Genomic DNA, 16,931 nt, shown 5'->3' on the forward strand with positions numbered 1-16,931 from the left:
AGGAACCAGATTAAGAGATAAGGTGAAACAAGAAGCCACTCATGCAGTGACACTTTAAGTCTTAATGCCATTGTTTTTGTTTGTGCTTTTTTGGGGGGAAAAAATCCTGTGATCGACTGACAGCCTGTTCTGGGCACTATAACAGCTGGGATGGGCTCCATGCTTCATGGATGAATAGATGAAAAAACACAAAGACAGGTAAACACAGAAAGACAATGGCACTAATGCACTAGACATATGGACACAAGCCAGGGAAACTTTAGGGAAATCAGAAAAAAAAAATATTATAAACACCCAAATTAATCACAAAATCAAAACAGGAACCGAAAACTCAACAAATGCAACACTAGAACCCGGGACGATGACAGAAATCTTATGTCTTGGAAGAAATACTGTAATTTATTTACATAAAACTAAAACTGTTAGTTTAAAGTGCATAAATAATCGGAGAAAATGGACTTTAAGGACAAAAACAGCAGCAGAAAACGGGAATCAGAAAAGGTCCTTTAACCTTTTGCTGATAAAAAAAAAACCTCCTAATTCCTTGTGAAATTTATTGTACTAATAAAAAATTACATCAAGAAATCTGAATTATCTGAATCTGCACAATGTTTTTGGTCAGTTCTGCCTATGCTTTTCAACACACTTAGCTTCATTTCTGTCATTTTGACTATTTACATGCTACTTCTAAAATTTAAAGTAGTCATAAAGTAGCCACATTTTCACCATTTTTTGCTGTTAAATATATAAATAAATACTGCAGAAGGCCTGTGAGGCTTTTCGAATAAAATTGTGTCCACTTGACATCAAGAAGGACCCCAAATGAAATTTGCAAGCATTTGTACTCACATAAATATCCTTACAAGTTCAATAAAGAACTTGGTGTTTAATGCTCAGATATCAATATGCAGCAGAGGAATGTTCTAGGTCCTTCCACTTTAATAGCATGTCCACTGAGATGCTGTTACTCGAGTGAAGACAATTACTGCAGTACAGTAACCAAATACTTTGGAATAGTGTTACAAATTAACTACAGTACACGTTACCAACATGATCATTATACATCACTTCAAGATCCTGTTTCAGCAGAGCATTTCACATTTAGATTTACATGCTAAACAATTATTTGAGCTCTTTAAGTGTCTATTTGGTAGAAACTATTTCTCCTGAGGAACCTTGTAGATAAAAAGGTTGACAACAAGTTTGTGCAGATCAGGGCCTCAGTCAAGATAGGATTTCTTTACCTCATGATAATGAATAATTCAGCCTGGGAGACTTACCTGGACAGAGCCACACAAGAAAAGGAGTAAGAACGGGATGTGTCTGAAGTAACAGTGGACTCAAATAAGAAAAGCCGAGGAGAGGGAAGAAAGAGGTCGGTAGACTATGGAGGAGGCGGAGAAGAAACGGCCGATTATCTCTGCTAGAGAAAGAGGTCAGTTTGAGAAATGTGTATGCCTGCATGTGTGGTTATGTATGTATGTGTGTGTGTGTGTGCATCCACATGGACTGTATTATAGCTGAATTATACAGTCGTTGCTCCATACTTGTTTGAGATTTCTACTTTGTTTAGAATCCATTCCCCAAAAAGCAGAGGAAGTAGGTTAAAATGCATAACCATAGAAAATAAGTCAAAGAGCTCCATATGGAAATCATCAGAGACGATGCAGCCGGAGCCAAAGAGCGGTGGGTGTGCTATACTGCTGCTTGGAGCTCAATCTGTTGCATCATTTTCACCACCATCCTCCTCCACCTACTCATTGTCAGGCCCAGGCCCTGGACGCTACAGCCTGCCCCCTACAGTTGGATACGTCAACCATGACTTCACCAAGCCCAGAAGTGCAGCATATACCTTCCACAGTCGTATGAGCAGTGCCAGTAAGTTGTCAGTTATTTATGTATGTTCTGTTAAACTTGCCCTCAGTGGACCAATCATGACTAAGGAGTGCTACAAAGAAGTACTTAATGCTAAGCTGGAGCAGTTAAAGTAAAGGAATAGCACTTTCATGGTTTTTGGCCTTGTTTGCAGTGGTCTCTGTGGACTCCAGCCCAGGACCGAGGTACCACGTTGGATCAAAGGTCACGCGCTTTGGCTGCATGGAAACGCCATCTTACTCCATTTTGGGCAGAGGAGGGAGCACAGGAAGTAAAGGTAAAAAGAAAAGAAAAAAACATTCAACCTGTGTGATTGACGTCAGATATTTGGACAAGCATTAGTCATCCATCCATTTATCAGTCCATCCACCCATTCATCCATCTTCACCCTAAAATAAAGGAGTAATTTCAAACTACTTTCCTTTTATGTTAGGTGACCTATTCCAGACTCCCGGGCCCGGGGCCTACAGTCCAGAGAAGGCTCCACCCCTCAATGGCCACCGCAGACCTCCATCACACGTTATTGGAGCTCGAACCAGATACCGCTCTGTGGATGCTGTACCAGCACCTAACAGGTAAAGGCGAGGAGGAGAGGTAGATTGAAGGTCAATGAAAGTGGTGTGACATCACCTGTTGGTTTGTGGATCCCTTTCCTGAAGCCTTCCAGTATCCATAAACGCAGTTCAAGTTAGCATTTAGTATCAATCTAGGACTTAATTCATTTAAAATTGTGCATAGATTTCTTGAGCATTCTTTAAGTATGCAGTATTAAAACTTGCAGCCACTGTTACTAGGCTCTGACTATATTTATTTCTGCTCTAAAGTCCGACAGTACAACATGGAAGATTGACTCTATTATGGAGTAAGGGTTAAGTAGCTATTTGAGGAACCTCAACTTTTTAACTTCTGCTTTGAAATTCATTCCCAGCCTCAGAGGTTGTTGCTTAATAGCGTCTGATTGAGCTCCTTTGTTTCCTAAACTTAGAGGGGATAGCCGGCTATATCCACCCCAGCCATTTCCTACTAAGTCCACAGTCTTTGATAAATATGGTTTCCTTTGTTTTTTAGGAAAGAAGAATGGGCTTGGGAGTAGGTGCCCAAGACAGCATGAGGAATTTGGAAATCAAACAGAGAATAACACCAGATTCACCATCTTACATCACACTCAGTGCTCCTGTTAACCTTTATATTGTTTTCATCAATCTTCCAGTTACAGTCTTCCTAATCTTCTGGGACATCATATTCCTCACAAACCCTCCAGTGCCAGCTACAGTTTCTCAGCCCGGAGGAAGGTCGGCGCTCCCTCTGAAGATCTCGCCACAACTCCCGGACCAGGAAAGTACAACAGCACCAACCCGGACATTTACCGTCAGCGCCATCCGTCCTTCACCATGCAGGGGAGGACTAAAAGGCCCGATTATTCTTCTGCTATTCCTGGCCCTGGCGCCTACAGCCCGGAGAGATTTCATTTGCACCTTCCAAGACCACCATCCTTCCCTCTGGGCATCAGACACTCTGAGTTTGTCACCCCACTTGTGGTAAATGTAACTGACTGACAATGAGCATTTGCTTCAGACACCTTATTTTTATTCTTTTTGACTTGACAAACCAACACTGTTACAAAATAACAATAATAAAAAAAATACTGACTGAAATATAAAATACTTAAACTGTGCACATGTTATCCATTTACAATACTCTTTAATAAATAAAACAAAATATAAATAGTTTGTGTTTGCATTGGTCGTGCAGTTAAAATACCAGAAAATGAAATTGTTTACTTCAGTGCAAGCTTAACAGGAAATGGGTAAACAAAAAAAGGAAGTCAGTGGAACTTCCTACAGTCTTTTTCTTGGTATTGTGATCTTGACGGGTATACTCCAGTCGCTGCATTTGCCCAGACCAAGTAGCTCCCTAGCACACACTTGGAACAAGTATGGCCTCCCTGCGGGCAGGCCCTTCAGTTCAACCTTGGTGTTCTCATAAGGACCCAGCTAGAGGAGAAAATATAGGATACATATGTAAAAACACACATAGTTAAGACCAGGAGGCTACAAGTCAGCCCAGTGGAAAAAGATACTGGTTACTTTAAGTCACATATTAAAACGAAGTAAAGGACTTATAAATAGTTGATGAATCATAAACCGTTTCATGAAAGTGGATGGAAGAGTTTAGTAATAAGGCAAATGTGTTTGCCATCATTAGTCATACTTTCAAATCAGTTACAGTGTGTGCTGTTGCACATTTTTTTTAAAGTTTCAGTAAATCATGACCAACATCTTAAAAACAGTTTATGAGAAAATATTTTCACACAATTTTGAACACTTGAAGTCAAGTTAATGAGTCTTGTAATATTTAAAAGGAAACAGAAAAGCTACTGATGATTAAATGATTAAATTAAAAACTGGATCCTGTAGATGATGGGAACTTTTTAGAAAAACAACAAGTACAAAAAAAGCAATTTGAGGTTGCTTCAAAAAGTTTGGGTAATTTTGAACTTGCACATGTGATATCCGTGTAAGCGTTAAGTGTGATGTGCCACTTACAAAACTTGTGGTTACAACACTTTTATGCAAATATGGTGTGATGAAAACCATACTTACACGAACAGACCTTCGGGTCCCCTTGTTTTCCCACTGGTAGAGAATCTGGTATTTTAGGGGGAATATTACCATGTTGGTCCAAGTAGGTGGAGGAGCCCACTCAACCAACAACTTTCTGTTGTTAGTAGGGGAAACCCGGACATCAACGGGAGGATCTGGTTTCACTGAACACATAGAACAGATTTTTTTTTTTTTAATTTTATTGCTTTTTTGTTTGTTTGTTTAGATAAAAACAGGAATTGGGTTATGAAGCTAAGTGAAGTTTGATCACATTCGGTGTAATTTCATTTCTCACCTATATCCTCCAGCATGAAGTTTGTTAGATGGGAGCTGCTTCTCCCAGAATGAACTGCTGTGATGTTGATGATGTAGTCAGTAAGAAGCTTCAGGTTGGGCAGCTGGCAGATCCAGAACTGAAAAAAAAAAGAAAGAGAAAGAGACGATGAAAGAAAACTTTGGGGAATTCACAAAATGACAAGCACTTGAGATGATCAGAATTAGTAATCAACGACAGATCACAAATTACTGAGACCCTGGTTTCCTCAGACTCACAAGATAAACTTGAAATGATTCAAAAAAAGAAAAGAAAAGAAAAGAAAAGAAAAGAAAAGAAAAGAAAAGAAAAGAAAAGAAACAGGATTTTCCAAAACTCAGCCTGTCCCGTCAGGTTTGTGGATCATTCCAGTACAGTATATATATATATATATACATATATATATATATATATATATATATATATATATATATATATATATATATATATACATATATATACATACAGTACAACTTATCTAAATGAGTTAAATTTTGTTGCATGAATTCTGGAAACCACCTCTTCTCCTTTCTCTTGGCTGCTCGCAAACCTAAGGGTTAATGTCACCCCATGACTGAAAATTCCCTCCACACTATGCATGATGCATGATTTCAGTCTCAGGATCCAGGGAATTTTGCTCATAACAGACAAGAATATATCCAAAAATTCCTAGAAGCAGAGCCAATATCAGATGATCTCTTAATGTTATAAACTGGTACCTGCTCAGAGGATGAAGAGCCAGGTGGAAGGAGATGGCATTCCTCGGTGCTTGCCTGATTATGTCTCTCACTGGTAAACACAAACATTTACACATAAACACATTTAAGAAAAAAAAGGCTATTTAATGACACTTGTTAAGCAGAGTGTCTTCTACAAAAAAGGGGTCAGTGGTTTGGGTCAGCACCCACTAAAACTATTCACAGACTTACCTGTATGTGGCAATGTAATGTGTGGTAGGGAAGTGGGGTGGTTTAGGCCAGGTGCACAGGGTCACATTCGGATAGCTCGAACACCGGCAGTGCACCTTGGGAGCGGAGAGGGGATCTGGAAGGGAAAAGCTGGATTTAGTCACTGAGTACAAAACATAAACACTGATAGAAATACAGAATAAAGAAAAATACAAAATTTAATATCTGTATCTGTGTCACTTTGAGAATAATATTATAACATAAAATGAAAGAAAGAAAGAATAAGTGGAAGTGGGAAACATGTAGTCAAGATCAGACTAGCACTCACTCTGTGATGTTCCAGTTCCTCTCAGCAGGTCCACTGCTTGACTTTCAAGAATGCTAATTAGTAGAATCACAGTGACATAGCCACCACCAAACACTGCAGCCCTCATTGCTTCAGAGGAGGGATTATTCACCAAGAGCAGTTTTTCAAAGTAGTTTTAGAAATGTTACAGTCAACTCCCAAACCCGGGTCCAAGTTAAATACTACTCTCTTCTGTTATTCCCTTGTCCTTTGCCCTTCTCCTTGCAGATCTGCACCTGTCTTTGTGTCAAAGTACAGCGATAACAAGCTGCTTCACAGTCTCGCCTCCCCTGTGTATTTGAGCGCCTCACAGCTGATCACGGTATAAAAGCCAAAGAGGTCATTGCGAAAGAGGAACAGTCTTGGTCTGGTGGAGCACAGGAAATTCCTTATAAGAACTGAACAGTTATGAATTACTGCATCCTGAGTAAGGTTTCCCTACGTCATGAAAGAGAATTTTTTTAAGTTGTTACTTCTTTAATGGTGCATTTATGGCACAAACGAAATTACTGGTCTCCAGGAGCCTCACAGGGCACGTGGATTTACAAATATGCAAATAAGCTTATCAGTAAAGACAAAATCAGCAAAGCCAAAAAAGTCCCTACTTCATATCAACTGTCAGTGCTCTCTGGTACTCTCCTCAGCTCATGGTGTCTTGACTGCCATCTAGTGCACAAATTAAGAATCAGCAGGTACAGGTTTAAATCATTCTGTATATACAGTGGTGGGTTATCACTCGGGCAATAAAGTCATACTTCAGCAGAGGTATAACCCCCCTCTAGTGTCCAGTTTTATGTCATCTGCGCATTCACAGTCCAAGCTCTCAGACATTTTCTCGATTGACTCTGTGAGGCCACGATAGCTTCTTGGGGCTCCATCCAGAGAGGGAGGCACTGTGGAGGTTCCAACCCACTGTGTGAGTCCCGTCTTTGTGTATGTTAAGACTGTGAAGCCCCCCGCTGGAGGTCCGCAGCGAGGTGAAGGCCTTGCTGATCCAGCTGTTCTTTGCTTCCTGCAGATCACTGGTCAGGATTCCCTTCTGGTGCTCCAGCTCCTGCATGAGGACAACACAGATGTTTGACTGCAAATACTGCACTGTGCAATTAATTTTACTATGTTTTTACTAAATATGCACTTTTTTAATTTACATTATCAAAAAAAAATACTTTTAATAGTTTTAAATAACAATGACAATTCATATGATTATTGGCAAATTAACGCTCAAGTTTTGAATCTAATTTAGGTCAGAGTTATACCTGAATTTAACTGTAATGATTAGTTTTAAATAATTCACTAACTGGACACCATTATGAATTACTTTAACCCTGTAAATCCTGAACCATAAAACAATTGTCAGAAAATTCAATTTTTTTTTGAAACTGCAGTGTTTACCGAACCTTCTGACCAAAGTTTGTACATGCGAGTTTTATTTTGCATCATATTTGCTACATTAAGCATTTTTTGCACAATTTAGTTACATTTTTCAGGGGAAAAAAGTTGCACAGATGATTTAGGAGTCTCAAAGGCTCACAAAAACACACGTATTAAATATGATAGAAATATGATAATGTATTGTGGAAGTAATGCAATTTATTTATATGCCTATTTTAAGCATGCCAGATATGTGATTAGAGCACTTTAATACTTAAAAAGTAATAAAGTAATAAGTAATGAATCTTGAAGTATTCTTCAGGATTATCCCATTATGCTATTTCTGTGTTATTTATGAAGCAAATGACTTCAAAAATGAGCCAGGGTAATTCCTGTCAGCTTTTGAAGTCTCTGTTTTCTGCTACTTCTTCCTGAAAATGTTCCTTTGCAACTTTCACTTTCCAATGTTGTCAAACCTGTTTTACTGGAACAGCGACAATATCTCAGAACCTGGTCCTGTTGTCTGTCTCCAGGGGCTTATGCTTAGTAAGAAGTGCTTCATATCAGCTTTATTAGAGGTCAGGTGTCAACATATTCCCTATAAAAAGCCAGATTTTATGCAGTACTAGACTAGCAGAGCTCACAATCATGCTAATGACCACTTTAAAATAAAATAATCTTTTTTTTTTTTATTGAATGCCACTGATCTCTCCCCCTTATGCTCAAAAAACCAGTTGAGGTTGTTTGAGCAGCTAATCAGGATGCCTTCTGGGCACTTTCCCATCAGGTTTTCCGGCCACATCTATCCATCTATCCAGGGAGACACCCCAGAGCCAACCCAGAACATGGTGGAAGGATTATAAATCTCATCATATTTGTAACTGGCTCAGTATCCCCAAGCAGGAAATGGGACTGGGGAAAGAAAGACCCTATTTAGCCTGCTACCACCTCACCCCAATTCTGGATAAGCGGAAGAAAATAAATGGATAGACAGCTGGATGGGTGGCAACCAATATTTATCCAGATCTTGCTTGATTTTTCTTAACTGTGACCAAGAAGCAAACTGAGAGAGATATTTTATAGTGTAAAACTATGACAAAAACATTTCTTTGCTGCATTTTGTTGCCACTTATTGGCTGACATATATCCAGATATCCTCTTATCTGCAAAACACTGACAATTTCCAGTAAATATTAGCCTACCAGGGTTTTTTTTTTAAAAAAACCCTTTATTGTGCATGTTTTGGTTACATGCTTGTAGATATTTGTGAAGGTCAGAGATTTAATCAAGATATGTATCTATGAATGGTCCGGTCCGGTCTGATTCACTGGTCTTACCTGGATTTTGCACGTGGCCTCCACCATCTGGAGTTTGGTCTGGACCAGCTCCTTTTCCAATTCCCCAATCTGAGCCCTGAGGAGCTCCTTTTCCTGCTCCCTCCTCCTCTGCTCCTCCAGCGTGGGACCTTCATCCATCTCCTCCAAGCCCTGTTCAGTCACTTTCTGATCTTCTGTCTGCGCAGCCGTTCCTGAGTCCCCACCTATGTCGGACGTTTCATCTGAATTCACGACGTGTTGACAGTGGGAACAAGCTTTTATTGCACTCTGTAATGTGAAAAAAAAGGGTGTAGCAAAAATTAAATGATACAGATTTTTTTTTCTCTCAAACGTGACATATGTAATAGATAATCTCTGATGAGAAAGATGAGTAACTGATGAGTTAATAGAAAGGTTGAAAGAATTTTATACAACAACAGGATTGGAAATGAAGCACGGCGGAGGTAAGAGGTGAGATAAAAGAAGAAGAGATGACAGCAAAGCTCCAAAGGAAGAGTGCTACCCTCACCTTAAGTGAATCCATCTCCTCTCTGTGGGCGGCTTGCTGGCTTTCAAGGCGGTTTGTCAGCTGAGAACAGATCTGAGCCAAAGATCATGACTTTAACATAATTAAGCAAAAGATCAGCAGAAGAAATGTAGTGACTTTAGAAACCCTCTGTACCTGTTTGTAGTCTGCAATGATACCAGACGACCTTTTGAGTTTCTGCTCAGCCTTTTCTATTTCTCTCCGAAACACTTCCTTCAGCTATAATGAAAGATAACATTCCTTCGCTCAGTTATGCCTGCAGTTAAATATCAAAATCTCTGATTGTGAGGAAGCATGAATAACTTAAATCTCACCATGGCATCTTCCTCCTCTTTCCCTCTTTTCTCCTCTTCTGTGGTCTGCAGTTGCTGTCTAGTTTCCATAAGGTCTTTGGTTAGTTCGTCCACTCTGTCCTCCGCCTGCAAAGAGACAATCGCAGCAGTCAGCTCAGGATATTACTCTTTCATCGTGAATGAAACTTTTATATCGATGTCGCATATAACTGCAGGGCCATGCACAATACCAGAAGTTAATAATAATACAATAAGACAAAAGCACTGCGCTATTCTAATGAAATGTAAAATGAATGCCAAATATATTATTCTATTACGGTTACACTTTATTCATTTCCTGTGGGGTTTCTCTACCCTTTTGAAAAGGGCAGTAATTAATTGTACCTTGTCTAGAGCGTTCCTCAGGGCCACCTTGCTGGTGATCAATTTGTGGGCCAGATTGTCATTTTCCTGCTCCAGACGAAGGCTGGCCTGCTGAAGCTGACGGTTTTCCTTCTGCAAACCACAGAAACAATCTATCAAAGTCTCAGCATTAAAAAAAAAGACATTTTAGAAAAAGAATAAGAAAATAACTTGAACATGTGCTGAGTTTAGAGACAAAGACCCCCACCACATATTTGTCCAAAGTGTCTTCCTCATCATCCATTATTTGAAGCCGGCACTCCTTCAGTTTAGCTTTCTTTGTTGGTACCTAATGGCAGAGAGTCAAAATACACTAAATATAACAACGCAGAAAAACTGTCATATTTGACTGAGCTGAAGAAAGCTATCTCCTCCACACAGATATTGTGCCGGATGAGGGATGAGCATGACAAATCAAGAACGAGCCCAAGAAAGAGATCCAGAAGGAGATAGCACCAAGATAAGATAAAATAAGCACATGGGGAAATGATCAAATTACAATGCCTGAGGGAATAATAGTAGAAGGAAGTCTGAAATGGCAATTTCCATATCTCAGATATCTAAAATGAACAACCAGAAATCATTCCCTTTTTTTTCTGAAATTAAAATCCATCCATAAAACATCCAAAGGAATGTTTTATGTGTTGTGATTGTACTTGCAGCTACCGTTTAGCCAGTTGCTCGTGTAATAGATGTAGAAATATTGTAAAGATCAAACCCAAACAGGCCTGTAGAGGCAAGCTAAGGGCAGCACTACACCCATTTAATGCTTTGCTTCTAATCAACATTCAAATAAGGATAATCTGTAACTTGAAATGAGTGTGTGAGTGTTACAATCTACTAACATAATCATTTATATTAATAGGTTGTTAATATGCATTAACAAGTAAGAAGAATTTTGTTGCTGTAGAGGATAAAAGTAGTGTCTTGTTGGAAAGATCAGCCAAATGTGTAATATTTCTTCTGAAATGTAGACATCTAAACATTGAAATACACACAGGCAGTACAAATCTGCTTAAGGACAGTACTTGAGTAAATATAGACTCATGTTCTACTACTTCAATGCTGAATTATGAAGAAAAATAGCTCAGCTGTTGTCACTAAGCGCACAAACTGAAAGAAAAAGAAACAGTCTTACTGTGAATTTAGGTCCTGTTTCAGACTCCAGACAGGCAAAAATCTCCTCCTCGCTCATCTGTTCGATTGCATGGGCATCGTAAGCATTGACCATGGACACCTCTTCCATCATCTTGTCCAAATATGCAGCTACAAGAGCTGCCTCCGCTCAATCAGATGTAAACAGTCAGAGCTTTTGCACGTCGAGACTCCAATTTTAAACAGACCCACGAGAAGTAATGGGGATCCCGTCAGGCCTGAAGGACAATGTGTCTCTTAAGTGAATTAAAGAAGCGGGTTCATAGCGATGCAGTCACCTTCTTCTTCCTTGCAGTGATGATCGTTGCAAGTCCAGTATTTGAGCATAAACAGGAAATATCAGGTTAAAGTCCAAGTCATCCGAGGATAAGGAAAGTCTGTTTATAGTCCAAAGGTGAGTAACAGAATAATACGCCAAAGGTAAAATGTATCTCTGCTTGAATCCTCGTTAGAGGTCAGTCAGAACTCCCTATTGTTTCAGGAAAAACAGTGTTATAGGTATTCGGGCGGTAACAGGTTCAACAGGGTTTACAACCGACCTGAGAGGGAGTGTGACAATAAGACAACCTTACACACACCCAGAGCAGAGCTCGGCTTTCTTATCAACTCACGTGTCCATGCTCTCTCTCACACGCACGTATACATATATAGAAGAACAAAAAAAGAAACACGTGTTTTTGGAGCTGAACTTTTCAAACAAACTAGTTCACTCTAATTTATTTGGTGAAAGCAAGCTCACGCTATGAATTGTTTTTCTCTCACACTTTAAGCTTTCAAACCTCTTTAAAAATTCACTCCAATCATCTTTTCTTCTCCTTTTTCCCCCCTTTACACTTTTCTTTGCCAGGTAGAGGTGCTGTGTGAAGCTGCCAGACCCTGCTTATGTATTTAAAGAGTAAAAGATGTCGTATTTGCGATCTGTCATCCGCAGGTGTTGGCGTGACAGAGAACTGTCGCTCTATTATTGTCATGGGTGAAGCAGCCTGACAGGGTATGAAACGGGTCGAGCAGGTAAAGCACTCAAATACCAAAGCACCAGTGTGGAATAACAAGGAGGATTCTGCGTTCGACGCCCTCTTTTTCCCCATGGTCTCGGTGTCACTTTCATGTAATGATGCATGGTTTCTCTTAATTCCTGGCTTGCATTATAAACCTCTCAGTTTTTATCTTCTCTTTCTTGATGACAGACCGGTTTCTTTTTTAAGGTTTCACTTCCCTTTCTTTAAACTTCAGTGTTTCACTACCTTTCTTTATCTGAATTTTGTAATTTTTATTTGTTTCCCCTTTGTGGCTTTAAAGAAAAAAATCAAAACAATTCCCGCTCTAATGTACGTCTGTAGTTTTCTGTTTTTTTCTCTTCTGTGACCAGAAACTGATTTCAACATCGCGTATCTACTGTCTGAGTCACCGTGTGGAAAAGACAGACCAAAAAACCATGTAAATATACACCAATATCTACTGCATATGTTTAGTTACGTTTTTTTGTTTCCCCCTCTGTGGCTTTTTTTTTTTTTTTAATCTGCACTTCCTGCTCTAATGTACACTACCAGTAAGTTTGTTTTTTCTTTATTTTCATGACTATTTACCTTGTAGATTCTCACTGAAGACATCAAAACTATGAATGAACACATATGGAATTATATAGTACACAAAACAGTGTGAAATAACATTTTGTATATTTTAGCTTCTTCAAAGTAGCCACCCTTTGCTTTGATTACGGCCTTGCACACTCTTGGCATTCTCTCGATGAGCTTCATCGGGTAGTCACCTGAAATGGTTTTCCAACAGTCTTGAAGGAGTTCCCAGAGATGCTGAGCACTTGTTGGCCCTTTTGCCGTCTCATCTCAAACCACCTTGATGGGTTTAGGTCAGGTGACTGTGGAGGCCAGGCCATCTGGTGCAGCACTCCATCACTCTCCTTCTTGGTCAAATAGCCCTTACACAGCCCAGAGGTGGTTCAGCGTGCCGTCAGTTTTGAGTAAATGCCCAACAGTGTCACCAGCAAAGCTCCCCCACACCGTCACACCACCTCACGGTGGGAACCATGCATGTAGAGACCATTCGTTCACCTTTTCTGCGTCGCATAAAGACACAGCAGGTGGAACCAAAGAGCTCAAATTTGGATTCATCAGACTAAAGCTTACAGTTCCGCTGGTCTAATGTCCATTCCTCGTGTTTCTTGGCTCAAACAAATCTCTTCTGCTCGTTGCTTTTCCTTAGTCGTGGCTTCTTAGCAGTTATTTGACTATAAAGGCCTGATTTGCACAGTCAGAGCCACTTTCATCCTAGTGCTTAATGGTTTTTGCGACTGCACTAAGAACACATTCAAAGTTTCCAGACTGACCTTCAGTTCTTAAAGTGGACTATCGTTTCTCTTTACGGAGCTGATTGGTTCTCGCCTTAATATGAATTCTAACGGTTGTCAAATAAGCCTGTCAGCTGTGTACCAACCTGATTCCTGCACAACACAACTGATGGTCCCGACCCCATTTAAAGGCAAGAAATTCCACAAACAAACCCTGACAAGGCACACCTGTGAAGTGAAAACCATTACAGCTGACTACATCATGAAGCTCATTGAGAGAAGGCCAAGAGTGTGGAAAGCAGTAATCAAGGCAAAGGGTGACTACTTTGAAGAAGCTAAAATATCCAAAATGTTCAAAATCTAAAATGTAAAAAATATTTTGAGTTATTTCACTTTTTTTTGTTTACTACATAATTTCATATGTGTTCATTTATAGTTTTGATGACTTCAGTGAGAATCTACAATATGAATAGTCATGAAAATAAAGAAAAACCATAAAATGAGAAGCTGTGTCCAAACTCTTGACTGGTAGTGTACATCTGTGGTTTTCTTTTCTTTTCTTTTCTGTTTTTTTTTTTTCTTCTATGACCAGAAACCGATTTCATAATCCTGTGTATCTACTGTCTGAGTCACTGTGTGAAAAAGACAGACCATAAAAATATGCAGATATCTACATATTTATTCCTCCTGAAAAAAAAGGAACATTATGTGAAACATTGTGGGTTTTCCTCAGGTCAAAGCAGAATGTGTTTTTTTAAATACAGAAACAGTAACCTGAAAATAAAAGTTAAGTTCTGACACAACAGTTGTGTTCTCTATGGTGCGATAAACCTGTGAGCACAAACACTGAGTCGCTCTCATCGGACTAAGGGGATATTTGTTGGGTAGGTGGCAGTGAACGCCAGTGTTCAGTGAACATCTAAACTGACAAAGACATTAAAAATAAAAATAAAGCAGTTTACATACAATACTGTGCAAAAGTCTTAAGTTAGCACTCCATTATTTGGGTTTAGCTTCTAAGGAGGCAGACTTGTTGGTATTTTTAAACCAGTTTTGAGCAATAGTCCACTCCCTGCGCCTGATCATTTTCAGAGGAATGTTTTTTAACACTGACCTATGAATTAAACAAGCATAAAAAAGGCACCTAATCCAAGTAATGAACCAGTGTCATGTCTATACGCACCAGACAAATTAGCAAAGAACCAATTATTAAATTGTATCTTTAGGCACTTTGTTATTAGAAGTCTGCTGCAAAAACATAAATTTATTTTCTCATGTATTTTATTGAAACTACAAAAAATGCCAAAGATAGTTTGACTGGCTTAAAATACTATTTGTGCACAAACAAGGTGATTACCAAAGGGCTACTTCCTGAAAACTGCATATCTCAGCATGATGTGCAGTGTGTCTTTGAGAAATGAGAGGAAAGAGGACTGGAGGAGGACAAAAAGAAGAAGTAGCAGTTCTATAGCAGATGAACAGTCATTTTAAAGGAAGGCAAACAGGCAGAAAAGGGTGAGATATGCTAAATTACACAAGAACTGGACTGAAAATCAGCAGAAACAGGTCCTATGGAGTGAAAATTGGAAGTTTTTGGCTCAAATAGTCATCAGCATGTATCGAGGAGTTCAACAGTGAGTTTCTACAGCGATCTGTAAAACACAGCAAGGCTCTCTCATGGTTTCGGGCTGTATGTCAGTGAACGGTGTTGGGGATTTTGTTGAAGTTGATGGAATTATGAACGCTGAAAAGTACCCTATGGTCATCAGTCATGGGTTGGACTACCGAGAGCCTGGACTTACTGATATTACTATAACAGATCATACCTACAGAGAATGAAATAAAAAACAGCCAACATCCAAAGAAGAGCTTTGAATGTTCTTCAAGAAGCCTGGAGAACTATTCCTGAAGACTTCTCAAAGAAATTACAAGAAAGCTGACTAAGAGCATTCAGGCTGTGTTGAAAAGTAAAAGTAGTCATACCCAAAAATTCACTTTTAGGCTTGCTAGAATTTTACAAACTTTTTTCTTTCCCTTATAAACTGTATTTCTGTGTATGTCGGTGTATGTTTCATGATATCCCTGCACCCATTTCCCATTTTCCTATAAAGAAATGACATGTGGCTCAAGACTTTTCCACAGTACTGCATAAAATTTAGAACGTACGTCTGAACAAGAGACTGTAAGATCAAGAAAATAAGGAAATTTAGTGAAGCTTACAGCTGAGTGAAAACAATGTGACATTAAAGTGAATAAATATAGTTTAGATCTTAAGTAATAGTCTATGTTCAATAATACTCTACATCACTGTTTCACACATTTTCCTGCGTTTTTCACACCTCTGGCACAATTTATGTTTTAAGCTGAGTTGCCATTTCCACAGTTGTGTTCCTCTGCAGCTGTAAGGAGTGCACAGGAACACAGAAAGAAACCAAAACTGAAGAGAAAAGTACTGAAATACGTCTAAACCCGAACATCCCTCACAAAAAAATGACAATACTCCTTAAAAATATATAGATTCAGGCATATACTGCAATAACACTCTTATTACTGTACTGTAGCAGATATGATGGCTCATATATAGATACAAAACCTAAGCTTTAAGATCATTAAGTATGGTACAGCATCTTTCTTTTCTTCTTATAACATGTCTAAAAATCTGCCTTTACACGTCACAATCTGTAAGCACAGAAAAGGTAAATACATCAGCTTCTATGGAAGACACTGCGGAACAAACTCTCTTCAGTTTCATGGCAATTTCATGTCAGAAGTGAAAACAGAAACAGACTAAACTGACACTTTTCTCACAGACTTTCTGGTAATCTGCAAGAAGAACAAAAAAAGGCTTAAAAAGTTGTAGTTCCTTCGCTCGTCATGTCTTTCTTCTGGATAAAAACAGTTAAGCTCCATTAGTAGTTAATATAGCTGTTAGCCCTCATGTAGTGTAAGCTGCAGTGGTAAGAGGTTCACACTACCATTAACCCTTTGTGACACAGGGAAAAAGGGAGAAACTGGAGAAAAGAATAAGAATAACTGCAGTGATGTTGTGCATGCCTTCTTCATGTGTGTCTCAGCTCTGTCTCCTCGTCAGCAGCAGTCACATTTGATTTTTTGAGTGGAAATGCTGCTAAAAATAAATTCAAAGTGCTCACACGTAAGAGAAAGGTATTTATGTGGTTAATCTTAATCATACTGAGGGTGAATGATAAATGCAGCACTATATCTAGCTGTGTTTATGTAACTATGTCATTCTTCAGATTAGGCTGACATTTGTCTGCTGCCGGAAAAATGGTGGTTTTTACTTGATCCCTGCATCCAGGATGCATTTGCCAGAGAATGAGCCGAACATGAGATCATAAACTCTGTGTTCATCTAATCTAATGCAACTGAGGTCCTGAGTCATAAATAACTGCCGAATGACTTATTAATGCAGAATTTGCCATTAATGTCCTTACTGTTTTTCCACTGAGTTTAATAAAACATGTTTCTAATTTAGT

General features: G+C 39.1%; 3 protein-coding genes across 4 annotated transcripts; 1 reads left to right on the plus strand and 2 right to left on the minus strand.

Moving 5' to 3' along the window:
* Positions 1-1,256: 1,256 nt before the first annotated feature.
* Positions 1,257-3,455, plus strand: odf3l2a (outer dense fiber of sperm tails 3-like 2a). Its single transcript, XM_005477226.4, has 5 exons — positions 1,257-1,435; positions 1,768-1,878; positions 2,030-2,152; positions 2,309-2,450; positions 3,086-3,455. Exons 1-5 carry the CDS (start codon positions 1,387-1,389, stop codon positions 3,429-3,431), a joined length of 771 nt encoding a protein of 256 aa, XP_005477283.1. The 5' UTR covers positions 1,257-1,386; the 3' UTR covers positions 3,432-3,455.
* On the minus strand, positions 3,441-6,164 carry ebi3 (Epstein-Barr virus induced 3). The gene is made up of 6 exons (XM_003442819.5): positions 6,028-6,164; positions 5,721-5,835; positions 5,511-5,580; positions 4,774-4,891; positions 4,479-4,642; positions 3,441-3,869 (listed from the first exon to the last, which is right to left on the minus strand). The coding sequence occupies exons 1-6, from the start codon at positions 6,131-6,133 to the stop codon at positions 3,714-3,716; spliced, it is 729 nt and encodes a 242-aa protein (XP_003442867.1). The 5' UTR covers positions 6,134-6,164; the 3' UTR covers positions 3,441-3,713.
* A 670-nt stretch (positions 6,165-6,834) lies between these two features.
* Positions 6,835-12,702, minus strand: LOC100705405 (rab GTPase-activating protein 1-like). 2 transcript variants are annotated; one of them, XM_003442818.5, is made up of 8 exons: positions 11,113-12,701; positions 10,183-10,263; positions 9,957-10,067; positions 9,594-9,698; positions 9,415-9,498; positions 9,262-9,333; positions 8,754-9,020; positions 6,835-7,099 (listed from the first exon to the last, which is right to left on the minus strand). In XM_003442818.5, the coding sequence occupies exons 1-8, from the start codon at positions 11,221-11,223 to the stop codon at positions 6,869-6,871; spliced, it is 1,062 nt and encodes a 353-aa protein (XP_003442866.1). In that variant the 5' UTR covers positions 11,224-12,701; the 3' UTR covers positions 6,835-6,868. The 2 variants fall into 2 exon arrangements, with proteins under 2 accessions (XP_003442866.1, XP_005477284.1); XM_005477227.4 differs by lacking the exon at positions 10,183-10,263 and having other exon boundaries at positions 11,113-12,702.
* Between the last annotated feature and the right edge of the window lie 4,229 nt (positions 12,703-16,931).

This window comes from Oreochromis niloticus, linkage group LG19, assembly GCF_001858045.2.
Source record: "Oreochromis niloticus isolate F11D_XX linkage group LG19, O_niloticus_UMD_NMBU, whole genome shotgun sequence".
NCBI classification, from domain to species: Eukaryota; Metazoa; Chordata; class Actinopteri; order Cichliformes; family Cichlidae; genus Oreochromis; species Oreochromis niloticus.

Bases quoted from the DNA above. Each gene is read 5' to 3' on its own strand.
- LOC100705405 (XM_003442818.5), bottom strand. From the start codon at position 11,223: ATGATGGAAGAGGTGTCCATGGTCAATGCTTACGATGCCCATGCAATC. The intron at 10,264-11,112 runs GTAAGACTGTTT...CTCTGCCATTAG, and splicing joins AAACAGGACCTAAATTCACA to GTACCAACAAAGAAAGCTAA. The intron at 10,068-10,182 runs GTGGGGGTCTTT...TGTGGTTTGCAG, and splicing joins ACACTTTGGACAAATATGTG to AAGGAAAACCGTCAGCTTCA.
- odf3l2a (XM_005477226.4), top strand. From the start codon at position 1,387: ATGGAGGAGGCGGAGAAGAAACGGCCGATTATCTCTGCTAGAGAAAGA. The intron at 1,436-1,767 runs GTCAGTTTGAGA...ACTCATTGTCAG, and splicing joins TATCTCTGCTAGAGAAAGAG to GCCCAGGCCCTGGACGCTAC. The intron at 1,879-2,029 runs GTAAGTTGTCAG...CCTTGTTTGCAG, and splicing joins CAGTCGTATGAGCAGTGCCA to TGGTCTCTGTGGACTCCAGC.
- ebi3 (XM_003442819.5), bottom strand. From the start codon at position 6,133: ATGAGGGCTGCAGTGTTTGGTGGTGGCTATGTCACTGTGATTCTACTA. The intron at 5,836-6,027 runs GTGAGTGCTAGT...TTTCCCTTCCAG, and splicing joins AGGAACTGGAACATCACAGA to ATCCCCTCTCCGCTCCCAAG. The intron at 3,870-4,478 runs GTAAGTATGGTT...TTTCTCCTCTAG, and splicing joins GGACCCGAAGGTCTGTTCGT to CTGGGTCCTTATGAGAACAC.